This window comes from Mixophyes fleayi, chromosome 1 (assembly GCF_038048845.1).
Source record: "Mixophyes fleayi isolate aMixFle1 chromosome 1, aMixFle1.hap1, whole genome shotgun sequence".
NCBI classification, from domain to species: Eukaryota; Metazoa; Chordata; class Amphibia; order Anura; family Limnodynastidae; genus Mixophyes; species Mixophyes fleayi.
This window is the reverse complement of record NC_134402.1, coordinates 31,637,904-31,651,304: the sequence shown is the minus strand read 5'-3', so window position 1 is coordinate 31,651,304 and position 13,401 is coordinate 31,637,904. Positions and strand designations below refer to the sequence as shown.

Genomic DNA, 13,401 nt, shown 5'->3' with positions numbered 1-13,401 from the left:
TATAAACCAAAAAGGCAAACAGATAGTCTCTTCAATGTCTTGCACTACTTCTATCATAAACAGGGGCTGGTGTGTCAATGAAGGTTGGAGCAAGACCGGGATTGCTTTTAGTGGCGGCAAAGACGATTAAGTACAATAAGTGGAACAAGCTCCGCAACCAACTATATTTATATATTTTAGGGAACATACCTATATGAAAACCAGGCATAGAAAAGATAAGTAATCGCTCACCTTTGATACTCCTGGTATTTGAAGGGTTAGAAACAAGGCAGCTGATACAACGATGAAGAGGGCAACGGATTCCTTTGTCAAATATTGCATGAGGGCACTTTCTTAGACAAGACTCGTGATAAAATTTGCCACAATTTGATACATTACAACGTTTAACATCTGCATTTTTCTCTTTGCACATAAAGCACGTATGGATACCTACACAGGAAAAACCAAGTGCAGGAGTGTGAGGGACAAGGATGCAACGCAATAAAATTGCCATTAAAGCGGAACAGATCAAAAGCAAAACTGATCAGATTAATAAACTAAAATGTGAAACAAAAAGTGGTCTATCAATCTATAAAATAAACAGAAGTGATATACCAGTTCCCGTGAGGAAACAAAACTAATTTTATGACAGATATGCACAAGATAATATTTTAACATTGTGCCTAAACTTTCTGATAATGAGAAGAGTTAAGGGCACCCACCTGAGGTACATTCTTGGCACAGAAATTGGCCAGTGGGCCTTCTAGAGAGCCCAAGACAAGACACATGGAATGCAGCAAAGCACAGGCCTTCACAATGTAAGAGCTCCCCTGGTTTTTCGCAAACCTAGAAAATATTAGTACAGATAAAAACGTAAACCTAGTCTCCAGAACACCATTCAGGAAATGTATGCTGCAAAAACGAATCTGCGTTACCTGGCAGACGAGTTCCTTTCTGGCAGGTCCTCTCTCTGATTTATCTGCACTTTCAGAGGGCGATTCCGATCTATCAGATACCTACAATAAAAGCACGTTCAACCTCGGCAGTAATCAGACATTAAATGTGGCTGTTGGATCAAGCCTGGCACACTACCAACCCTCCATTCTACAACCAACAATTTAATTAGGTGGAAATACATCAAGTTGCCGGTCATGTGGCCTCAAATGCTCAGAAGGAACAAATTATTTTTTCCTTCCTGGGTAGTCAGTCACAGTATTTACTCTACTAGTCATTCACAAGAAGCATTCATGTGGCCTATACGGTGAAGGTTACTTCCATAAATGTCCCCTATTTGACAGAAAGCCCTGACCAGTGTACAGGTTGTGTTATAAGCTGTAGGTTCTTAATACTTCGGAGTACTTTTAATAGAACTAGCTTAATGTCAATATAATGTCATTGTGTTTATCAAGTAATTTTCTGAAATTCTAAAATAAACAAGTGTTAATACAATTTTTAGGCGTTTATACACAAATTTAAGTCTCAATAGTATTGTAAGGGTTTCAGGATTCCACATTTACTGATGAGCTTCCAGGATAGTCATTACACTCGGCAGATACGGCAATATTTAGAATACGTCTAGATTTCCTGTAAATGGTACCGGTCAACATAAGTAAATGTTTTACATGTTGTGGAAGGAGATTCAATAATTACTATATACTGTGTTCATAGAAAGCCATCATGTCCTAGAATTGTGCCTTGTTAAGCTCTACATGGCCAAAATGGGCCTTTTTAAGCTTTACATTTCTCTAAAATCATAGAACTTCAACTGCATACAGACATTATTTTATAGATATCTTACTTAATGGGGTAGAAATGAAGGATCTATGTAATCTGTACCCTACACTTTTTCATGCCGTTTGTAACAAGACTGACAATTCCTTCAGTTTGAATAATGTAACTGTACCTGCCAACATTCCAGATGTAAAACAATTAGGAAAAAATAGGCATGCTTCTGACCTATGCAAACCGTCCCATTTAATGTGAAGACATACAACCCTTTTGGCTACCAAACATTAGGTTTATACGGAGATCATCAGGTCTTGTACATAATAAAAGGTTATACTAGTAAAGTTTAGGATAGATACAGCTAATGGTTAATAAGATATGGAAACAATATTCATGAAATAGACAAAACACACTTCCTAGCATTATTAGCATCACTCGGATTTACACAAACTTAGGAAGAAAAAAACCCAATTTGGATTTCTACCTCATTCTCAGTCAGGGAAACAGGAGATGAACTTTTGCTCACAGCAAGTGTGACTGAGCCCAAATCTGAATTGCGATTCCTCTTCTTTAATGGCTTACAAGTATCAGCGAGGTTGTGCATTGCTGTAAAACAAATACTCAGTTGGTATATATTATCAGCACACCCTTTCAGTAAACACTCAGTGTACCAGCTTTCTCAGATACTATGAGCATATTAGTTATAGAGTGATGCCAGGCAATACTGGCTTGTGCTTGGTGTCTAATTTCAGGGACAGAGGTCATATTGGCACTAGAGCGTAGCATGAAAACATTACTGCTAAGCCATGATGAATATTTGGCGGGGTCATGTATCTAGCAAAAACACAAGGGATAGGCAGCACAAAGTGATAACAGAGAAGCTGATGCTGGTTTGTATTTGCCTTTTATTCAGGAGTGCATCTCGTAAATCACTGACACTTCAGGTCAGACAGACAGACCCTGGCTGGGTAAATGTAGAAAAGGGTCCGTCTGTGACTTGAAACTTCAGTGTTTTATAACATGCAAGAGTTCTAGTATTGTGTAGTGCTGCTTATCCCGTGTGTTATTGCTGTATATGGTATGGTCACACATGGATAGCCTAAAGCACACTTTTTTCTGTGTTGCACCCTTTTTTTTTATTATTGGAGGTCAGTTATTTGTCACCTGAACGTGGATTTACTGCCACAATGCTGCAGACACAAAGCTCTAGGACTGTGGCACAAGGAGATCATAGAATGAAAGAGGTAATGGGGATATTTATGAAAACTGGTGCAAATAAGTAAACAATGCAGCATGATTGGTTGCTATGGGTTACATAGCTATTAGTTGTACACTGGTTTTCATAAATGTCACCCTCAAGTGTGTATTTACCTTATAGAAAACAATTGAGGATGAAGGAGACTAGAGAGTGCTAGCAGTTCCCGTGACATTCACCCAAGGAAACAAATAGATACACAGACTAAACATTAGACGTACTTTGTGCCTTCCAGAAAATATACGGTCTAGGGAAACCTCATGAATCAGTGTAAACAATTACATGGATTCACATTACCTGGTTGGGGCTTTATAGGGATGGTTTCTCTGCCTCTACAGGATTTTGAAGACTTTTCAATACTGGTTTCCACTTGCTACAGGGGGGAAAAAAAATGACACACCAAACGGTTGCTTTTAATTGATCAGATGAAAAGCATCCACTAGTGAAACCTAGAAATATTTTATCCAAGTCTTAAATGACAGCCAAACGGTACAAACAAATAAAAGCACATTCCATTGCTTAAAGCCTAGGCACAAAGCAAAATCTGTGTAAACAGGAGTCCACGATGTCATGAATGATATTATATATCCATGGTAATTCAGATATTATGAACAGAATCTGTCTCTTTACATAACACATCCTTGGCTGCCATCTAGTGGAAGATCTGCATGGCAGTATATTTCTAAATGCAACGCATGCCACCTCAAACCAGGAAGTGATAGGACGTTGTACGTCTGTAGGATGATGAGAGAGGGGGATGGTGGGGAGAGGAAGAAAAAAATCCAATGCAGGTGTCTACAGACATACAAGAGAAAATGGTGATAAATTGTCAGTCTGTATTTAAATGGTCTGTCAGAGCAGTGACAATATAATCCTCATACTACTAGGCAGACGTAGATTGCTTTATTCAGATCTAATGTACAGTCACTTGCTAAATAAGGGCATCCTAACCACTGCACATTTTTATAGACATTAATTAAATGTTTGTGGAGGATTATTGATCGAGACACAGAATTATAGCAAAACTGAAAGAACTTCAGCCCATGTATGGAAACTGCTTGCACACCCCTCTGTATAATAGCAACCTTCCTTGTAATTATTTGGGATTGGTGTATGAATCTGCTGCACCCGTCCTATGAATTTTGACTTTAAATCCCAAAAGTGTGAAGCAAATAGGCTAATATGTTATTACTGTACTGTCTGGGCAGTGACATAAAGCTGTCATTTGTTCACGTGGTCCAGATATATTGCGTGAGACGAGCTTCATCCGATACTCCCTGTATGTGATCATTAGTTTGAATAAAATCTTACTGTGTAAGTGATTGATTATAAATGTTACTGTAGTTGAAATATAGACACCCATATCAATCATTATTGCACACTCACTCATTTATGGTTTACACTTCAGGTTTTAATCTGATGTGCTCCGATACAAGCCGCTCACAACAAAAAAGTGGTTTCAAGATCAGTGTTACATCATCCAGGGTGTCACACCATCAGGTTTACCCGCAACATCCCTGTTGTCTACACTGTGGAGGCGGCCATATTGTGGATTAAACCTACAGCAGAGCGTGCAGCCCATCACCTAACTAGATGATGTCATTGGTTCCAAGAGAATGGATAGGCTGCATTCACATGAATGCATAAGATCGCTGCCTCCAGGTGTACTTTAAAGGGACAGACTTTCACATGAAAAGGTGACCATTAAAATTGTTGCCTACAGGAAGCTTTTGGCTTTACAGCTGTAAAATAAAACCTTTTACTGGGAGAGAAAATCCTCAGCAATTCAGTTGTAGACTCATCATGGGAAAAATGAAAGCATAATCTCCCCGTTGAATAAATAGACAAACTCAATGTTCCTTAAATGGAGAAGCGCTTAGAAGACTTTTTAGAGATTGCGTTTATTCTCAGAGTTTATATAATTTGATCTATATCGGAAACCTGGGAAAAGGAGCTTGAACCTAGGCGGTCATTAGGTTGCGTGTTCGCTAATACAGCCACTTGATTGGGATGTATATAAAATTAAAAACCCTAAAATAATCAGAAAAATAGGGAGTTCTGTTCATGTAGAGCATGGGAGCAACCACAAAGGGGTAACAATGAACAGTATTAGGTGCGGCTTACTTACCACTTCTCCAGACTGCTCTGAATACAAACAACCAAGCTCATCCTACACACAAGATTGTTTTCATTTAGGACATTTCAGCTATATGTGTGTGCAGGACCTGTAAGGGAATGAAGTTTCCCAGAATACTCAAGGGTGTGCCAAGCATTTCATTGTCTAAGGGGGGGGACGGGGGAATTAAAACAGTGAGATTCTCCATCTTTATTCAGGCTAACAGACACTAGCTTTAGTGTGTAAGACAAATATTGTCAATTTAGGCTGAAAACAGGAACAGAGGTTTCTGCAGCAATAATATTATATATAGGCATGTCTTTACATCTCCTGGCACCAAAATGCGCTACCCAAGTGACTAATTGACAAGCTAGCTGAAGGTTAGTCTTTGCTACATTGTTAGTACAGGAATAAGACACATGGAAATAACTTTACCTTCTGACTATGGGTCCTGAGCCTCTTCCTAGGAGCTTCGTCATCTTCAGGCAACTTGCTGTCCGTCTTTATGTGGTCTTGTGTATTTCCATGCAATCTACCTTTAGGGGGAGGGTGTGAAACGCGTGTGAAAAAAACCCAGGAATATTATCTACTACCCACTCGGTATTTAAATGTGGCCACACATTCCACCCAATCCTATTATAGGTCTAGTGCAATAGGTCATGACCCTCATTTGCATGTTTGTGTAGTATGCATGAAGACAGGACTTTAACAAAACACAGAATAAAAAGGTCCATTGTTTTATTTATTGCTGGCTAATGTTACCCATTTACTTTACAAAACCATAACCTTTGTCAGCATAGGATGCACAGCATAAAATTAACCACACTTGTCCTTCCACCACCACTGTGTAAGCATGATTTAACAACATGTCATTTCAGTATACACCGGAAGTGGGTGCCCTGGCTGTATGCGTTTCACAGAGGTGAATGCAAAATAATTTGTATCCAACAAGCTAGCGATCTGCACACCACTGTATTTACTCCATGTACAAAACAGATGAAAATGATTTGTTTATTAGGATGAAGTGATGCAATTGCTGCAAAGATTTGCCCGTACATATACCATTAAGTGTTAAGATAATCACTGTGCTGTTACTTATGGGTGATTACAACATATGTGACCGCACAATTAAGGGGGAGGGAGAAATGTCACAATAAAAAGGTATTTACAAAGCTGTCTTGCAAACAGATCTCTCCATGGGGAAAATAAAGCAATATGTACTAAAAAGAGCAAATGTTATTACCCTCTTGTAATCACTTGTGCCAGGGGCCTGTACCTTTGAGATTACAAACTCCTTGGCACATTAGGATGCTTTACATCTAAGCTGGACAAGAGACGAGAGCAAGTCTAGTTTTAACTGGCAGGAAAGAGATATTGATATAGAGGTTGCACAACAAAGCACATGTAACTGAACACAGTAATTGTTTGATGAACATTACATGCAGTGCATTTTTCTTCTCCAGAAAGAGACAAAAAAGTATTATCACTACACCTATAAGAATCCATTAATATCTTAGAAAGAGGCTTCGTTTTCATGAAGTTATTCTGGACCAATTATCAGTAATTAGTGGGGAACACGAATTTCAATTACTTCTTGATCGCGATCTCCTCTTTGGTAACTCCTGAAATACGTTCCTCTTGACTTCCCCAGTGTTCCTCGGCGGTGTACCTTGAGAGATACAGAAGGGTTTTTGTTTTGTTTGACTGTTCCCCATCTAACCGGTATCCAATTATTCCATGACATTTTCTGATCTAAAAAAGGTAAGTCGCTGCGCCAGTGGAGAGACAGCTGCCTGTACAATGGCGTGATATTCAGGGTACACATCATGGCTTTATGTGCAGTTGAAGCATATTAAAATAAGACAAAATGTTTAACTCTGGTTAGCAGAGCTGTACTGAGAATGTAGCCAATCAAGGACACATCTGTTTAATACAGAAATTAACTTATGTTTTCTAACCATTTTAATTTAAGAAAAAGAAGAAAAGAAGGGAGGGTAGTAATGTAAATGGTCACTAGTGGTTGGCTAAAAGCAGCATGGACTAGAGACCTGTACTGCTATTCTATTAATGACAGGGATGCTGCACTATAGAAACATGTTGAAAGTCTCTGTGGCTCGTTCACACCAGAGTTCTACACTCCAGTGAACCGTATTATACTCTACAAGTGAATGTGAACAGACCAATAAAGGGAAGTGATGACCAGAATCCCCGCTAGACGGCTGACACAGCATCGCTTTGAATGGAACACTGGGCACATGGACTAACATCCACATGAACAAGCTCAGAAGTTGGGCAATGGTCATATTTGAACTGATGGTGCATTAACATAACTACTCCTGCCGCATGTTTTGGGGATAGCGCACTTATAAAAGTTGCCTTATTAATTTCAGTATACAGTCTTCCTTACATATTAAGATAATGTGACTACACCGTGTATTAATGTATACTGTTCTGTACTGCACATATGAAGCACTACTGGGCAGCACACTATGAAACACACTGGTGGGGGATGTTCAGTAACTATTTAGCCAGTGCCAGCAGGTGTACCTCTTACAATACCACCATTATTACATCAATAGAAAAACCAATTACTAACAAGATTATATTAAAATTGTTGTATAGAACTCCCAACAATTAAAACTACAAACAGCATTTAACAATAAATTGGCTGTCTGAGAAAAGACCACATATGGAAAAAGCTTCAACTAGTACGTCTGATATAGCAACTCTTATTTGCGAATGGAGACTACAAAACGGAGGTTACACAAGGTTTGTTTTTGAGGATGAATTGTTCAACTGCCATAAAAAAAAAAAAAAAGTTTTTCGCAGTAAAAGAAAAAAGGACGTGTAAACGCAGCTATCGCAGGCTGGACGTTAAATAAACATGTATAAAGATGGGCTAACTAATCAAAAGGATTAGTAGAAACTCTGCTCTTTTTTCCATTTAAAACCATCATGATATTAAAATGCCTTAGAGTACAGTTTGGTATCATGTTTACCAGAGTCTTCTTCAGGTTTGGGAGAGGTGAGAATGGCAAACTTTGTATTATAGCGGGCTTTTTGTTTATCGCTGAGCATGTTCCACTGTGACTCAAGTAACTCTTCAATCTCTTCGCTCGAAGCATCAGGGTGTTCGCTTATTACCTAATAGGGGGGAAAAAAAAGGAACTCGTCTCAGATTCACAGCTGCACTTTCTACAGGAACACTGTTCTCAAATACGCTACAGTGTTTTTCAGCTTGTAAGACAGATGCACTTCCCTTTTCCCATATCAACCTAAATTCAAGTAACACTGTCTATCACACAATGTATTTATGGGCACTTGAGCAAACAACTGGTATACCGTTTTCCACCGTTCATTGGAGATTTATCAAATAATTAATTCTATCCAAACAATACACACACTACAGGTGAAAGTTTTAAATTAAATTGACGCAAATAAGTTCTGTGTCAGTTTAAGCAAAATCTATTTTTTGGATGTGTAAAAGTCACTCACAAGAACCATCCCCTACATTTTTATAGTATTTAAGTCATTGAATGTGATTTTTTTTTTTAATTTTCCCAATACAGGGAGTATCCCCCATGTGTTAGATTACTAAAATGAAAAGCCAGACTGCTCTATGTAGTCAATGGCTTCTGTTTCTCTCAGTGATCCCCTCCCATTATCCACCTGAAAACAAAGTGAAATTTCTCTCACTTCACCAGGAGCAGCCAGACCTGGGCGATGATGTATAACCTAAGTAGCAGGTCAGAGATTGTTTTGGGGACATACATTTGAAAGAACGCAAACACGCTAATCACCTGTATTCACAAGTGCCTAGTACTATAAAATAAATGTGAAAAACGGACAGATGTGGAAGACAAACCTCGTCTTTGTGCTTCTGACAGAATACTAGGAACTGGGTCACAGCATCTCCCTTCCTGCCTCTTCCATAGGCTCCCGACTTCCTTTTCTGCGGCTGTGGTGACATCCCGCTTTTGGCGTCTGGGCTTTCTGGAAGCTTTGTAGTGGTTTTCACATCAGGCTCAGTCTCTTTACAGCCAATAGCAGAAAGCCTGGACACCCTCCTTCTCTTGTTGGGCACGCTGTCATCCTTTTTGAGGCTCTCTGGTGGCTCTTCCAAATCTTCCTCCACACACGACTCCACGGGAATACCGGCTTCCCTAGCTACTTTAGGATTAAGATGGGGACGGTCTTTGATGTACATGAAAGTAAATTTGTCTTTTCTCTCATCTATGGTCATCAGAATGGCTTCTTTAGCTTGTTCCATACCTATGTCCCATTGTGCTCTAATTTTACCAGTTATTGGTTTTAAAAGCTGCAAAGTAAGATAAAGAAAAAAACATCATCAATAAGAGAATCTTTGAACCACTCTGGGACAATTTTTTTTACAAAAATAAATAAAAATAAGACAGCAATTTAATGAAACAATAGAAACATGTACTAAAAAGAAAGCAAAGAGGGCCCATTCCTTTTTGTAAGCTATGAAGTAATGATTTCCAAATTGCTGCATAAATTAACTCAAATCCAAAATAAACTGTGCCCTAGTGTGTGAATACATATATTTGGAAACAAGCCAGTTTAGTGTATGTAATTCTTTGTTTTCTGTGATGTAAAAAAACCAAAAAAGTAAAACAAACAGGGCACTTGCAAGACTGGCACTAACGAAAGGAAGGCAATAAAAGAGGAGCACCTTGAGTTTTTCCGCTTTGTTGGGTGCCTGTTTGGCACTTTCCTGGCAGAGATGATCATATTCATGTTCTCCCTTGAAGGGCACCATACTCTTCTCAAATATCCAAGCTCTTTCAGGTGCATTCCCAAAAAATTGTACATGATATTGACGAATGCTCTTTTTCTGCCCTAAAACAAACAGAACATATACAATAGTTTTACAGGTAAAATGTTGCAGAACTTTCATCTAATTGGCCACACTGTATATATAACCGGAATTACCACGCAGTGTCCATATATGGGACAATGCATCTGGATTTTCTCAATTAAACTAAACTTATTCTGTTTATGACACTTCTCACTTTTAGAATCATTTGTTGAAATTAAAATGATTTTACATCTTAAATGTGGATCCATCGGCAGAAATTTGTTTTTATTACTTAAAGGTACAGTCCCCACTTTGTTTCCATAGTTACAGTTGCTGCTAAGGAAAAGGCAGGAACACCGTTTTCAACAGGCAATTTCAGGAAGAAGTTCTATTTTAAATTAAAGAAAATTTATTCTAGTAAATTGCAGTATCCAGCATAATGATTTAAATTAGGCTATATTTTTGTAATTGAAATACCATTTAAATCACTGTTTCCTAGACAAATTCTGTAACAGTAGATTCAATATGTAAAAAAAAAAAACCACTCAAAGTCACATCGGCAGTAATTTGCCAGTGACTTCTTCAAGTCCAGTGCTGAAAGGTCACATGTGCACACAGTACAATGCAGTTTACTTGTCGACCCCATTTTCTTGCAAATCTTGCAAGCAACCATGTAAAATTTATTAAAAATTGGACATGTTTGTGCTTGTGGAACTACAAGGGTCATTGTGCGCTGTCAGTAAAGGACGCTGGAACAGTTCCACAATAGTATTAAATTGCTTTGTCGCTAGCCCCATTGTTGACATATGGATCCACATATTCATCCAATCACAAGTGGCCAATAGTAAACACTGCTTGTGAATGGCTGAGATTTTCAATCATCATGTCTATGGGTCATTTACTGTAAAAGGCTTTATACACCCATTGAAATGCACCGCCTGTTTAAATGCAGGGCACAGTAATATCGACAGAACCGAAAAGAAATCACATTTTCAATAGAGTGGAGAGTTTGAAATGAAGAAATGTTTTATTTATGGCAATTTTAACTTCTGGACGAAATTCATTTTTGATAGATCTCCTCAGTCTAGGACGAGATTAGAATAGGTATTCTCCAACAGCTGAATATACGTGGCTTCAGTTTATTTTCAACACTAAAGTGTTATTTTCTTACTCTGTATTTATAATAGTACACAGCACATGGTTTTATTGTTTTGTGAACTATAGCATTAGTTGCAATAATGGAAAAAAAACAACTTTTAGATTATGGATCAGCTCTAAACAGGTAATTTGTATAAAACTGAATTAGATTGTAAGATCTCATGAGCAGGAACCTCACTGCCCTTTGTTTTCCTTTCTGTATTTATCTGGTCTACCTTGTAGGTCCATGTTCTATGTCTGCTGTTTACCTCGCACTGTATGACAGCAAAGAAACAATAATATAGAGAGGCTGTTCAGTACAGCAGACAGAGATTATGCACTTCCACCTTCTAAAGCTGAAATATGCCTTAAATTCATTGTTTGATCTCGCTGCCATTGCTAATTTCGCAGCATATGTGACCCTAAAAACAATCTGATTGAAAACAACTAGATTACCGGTTGGCAATTATGGTCACAACCTTTATTGGCCTGTATGTGAGGTCAACTTCTGACCACAATAACTGGAACAAACGATGCCAGAAGAGATCTGGCTGCTTGGTCCGTGCTCATGACGGCAGAAATTCAGCCAGTTTGGCCACCTACCTGCATTTGGGTTGAGCTGTAGGATCAGAAAAACATTCTTATGACCCTTACCATACAAGCATGTCAGGGGGTCAGTGTTTTACACACAGGTATTACAGGGAAAATCTGTGGAAGGGGAGAATAACTGCTGACAGAGTATGCCACACAGTCCCTAGTGACATATCTATGAATAAGGAATGCCTAATTTCACAACTGTAACAAGTTCTAAACACCACAACACTGGACAAAAACCATAACAGTGGACATACCATGTAAAAGGTGTCTTCCACCTAAACAACGTGTCCTTAACCAAACATGCCAAATGTAGCAAACCAGAGAGACTTCATCTCTCCTTAGCTGTGCCATAGAGCTCTAAAAGAGCTCAGGACAGTAATATTTTTGGGTTTTCCTGCAATACATGGCTAGCTGTCTCAGCTTCAGGTAGCAGGATAAGCTTTCTATACCATACATATATACCAGTAGAGGACATTGACGGACACAAAATTATTCAGGATAACATTTAGGGTCTCCTTAACTTCTTACAGTTGCTCACACCTACATAGACATCACCTTTTATAAAATTTTGTGTGTTACATAATGGAGCAGAACATACCCTTCATCTTAGTGTGACTGTGCAGAACGGGATCAGACGTCACCATACATGGCCACCATGGATAACCGGAGACTTTTGACCATACTAGATCTCCAACTGCGAATTTGTAGGACGTTTCATCGTGCTCTTTGAGTTCAGATGTATCTAAATCTGAAAGAGACTTTGGAAAAGGGGAAAACAGATTTATTTGAGTGAAAAAAAACCCATCTAAATTAAGAATAATCATGCTCAACAGTAATGTCATTATCCTACAATGTGATTATACTCTCTAACCTTCAAATGTCAGTGTTCCAGTCACATCAAAGACTTAGTAGTTTGTTATAGTAAACCATTAGTCTAAGGGGGGGAAAACCTTGTACATGGGCTCAGCAATGTTAAGACTAATAAAGGAAGGGCATGACGTGCCTGGGAGCTCCACTCTGCACAGGAGGAGCACTAGGACAAATAGGAGGCACAGGCAAGTTTCATTAGACGGTCATTTGGGAGGTATAATGTAGAACATATTAAGTAGGTCTAGCATCACCACACCCCTAGAGGTCGTCCCCATCAAATTTTCAAGTCTACCTATTACTCAGATAGTCTTTGGAAATGTCATATAGACACAAGTCATTCTGTGTGTATATCCCTGCTTAGAACAGCAGGATGTTTCCTTCAGATCCTTTTCCATCCACCATCTGTTGCTTTTTCCCAGCAACACTCCACTATGGTACGGAAAGCAGTGTTGATGTTCTGAATCTTTTGAGTAACTACAAACCCAAAAGGGAAGAGTCTTATTTAAGACTCACAAATCACAATTACGTTTAATAATTCTTTCATGCTTTAAACTGGCAACAAACTGCAATATGGCCAGCATCGGTGATCTCCAACACTAAACACAATGTCTGCTATGTTAGAAACGTGGGTGGAAGATGACCACTATTGGCCTGCTTATAAGGTAAATCTTTCTGTAGCAACAACAGAACCCAGTTTAAGCCTGAAATGATTAAGGTGCATCCAACCTGGCCACTTACATGTACAGGCAAAGTGTACAGCAATCCCATCACTGGGCATTCAGAGTGTGTGTGACCGGTTCAATGTATTACAGCTATCTAGGTGTGGGACAGCAGCATATAGGGGGTGAGGCATGGTTTATCTTTACATTAATTTCAGACATTTTTCAGGTCCCTGATCTCCTC

The 13,401-nt window shown here is 38.8% G+C and overlaps 1 protein-coding gene across 3 annotated transcripts in view; it reads right to left on the bottom strand.

The window, feature by feature from the left end:
* The window catches only part of NSD2 (nuclear receptor binding SET domain protein 2), a 58,950-nt gene that overhangs the window by 14,610 nt on the left and 30,939 nt on the right, over nucleotides 1-13,401 (bottom strand). For all 3 annotated transcript variants that reach the window (XM_075194188.1, XM_075194187.1, XM_075194189.1), the window contains 11 exons: nucleotides 12,227-12,386; nucleotides 9,769-9,935; nucleotides 8,941-9,393; nucleotides 8,075-8,219; nucleotides 6,667-6,744; nucleotides 5,511-5,611; nucleotides 3,257-3,332; nucleotides 2,189-2,310; nucleotides 915-995; nucleotides 702-825; nucleotides 232-429 (listed from right to left, as the gene is read on the bottom strand). In XM_075194188.1, coding sequence (XP_075050289.1) covers nucleotides 232-429; nucleotides 702-825; nucleotides 915-995; nucleotides 2,189-2,310; nucleotides 3,257-3,332; nucleotides 5,511-5,611; nucleotides 6,667-6,744; nucleotides 8,075-8,219; nucleotides 8,941-9,393; nucleotides 9,769-9,935; nucleotides 12,227-12,386 — 1,705 coding nt within the window. The remainder of the gene's footprint in view (nucleotides 1-231; nucleotides 430-701; nucleotides 826-914; nucleotides 996-2,188; nucleotides 2,311-3,256; nucleotides 3,333-5,510; nucleotides 5,612-6,666; nucleotides 6,745-8,074; nucleotides 8,220-8,940; nucleotides 9,394-9,768; nucleotides 9,936-12,226; nucleotides 12,387-13,401) is intronic.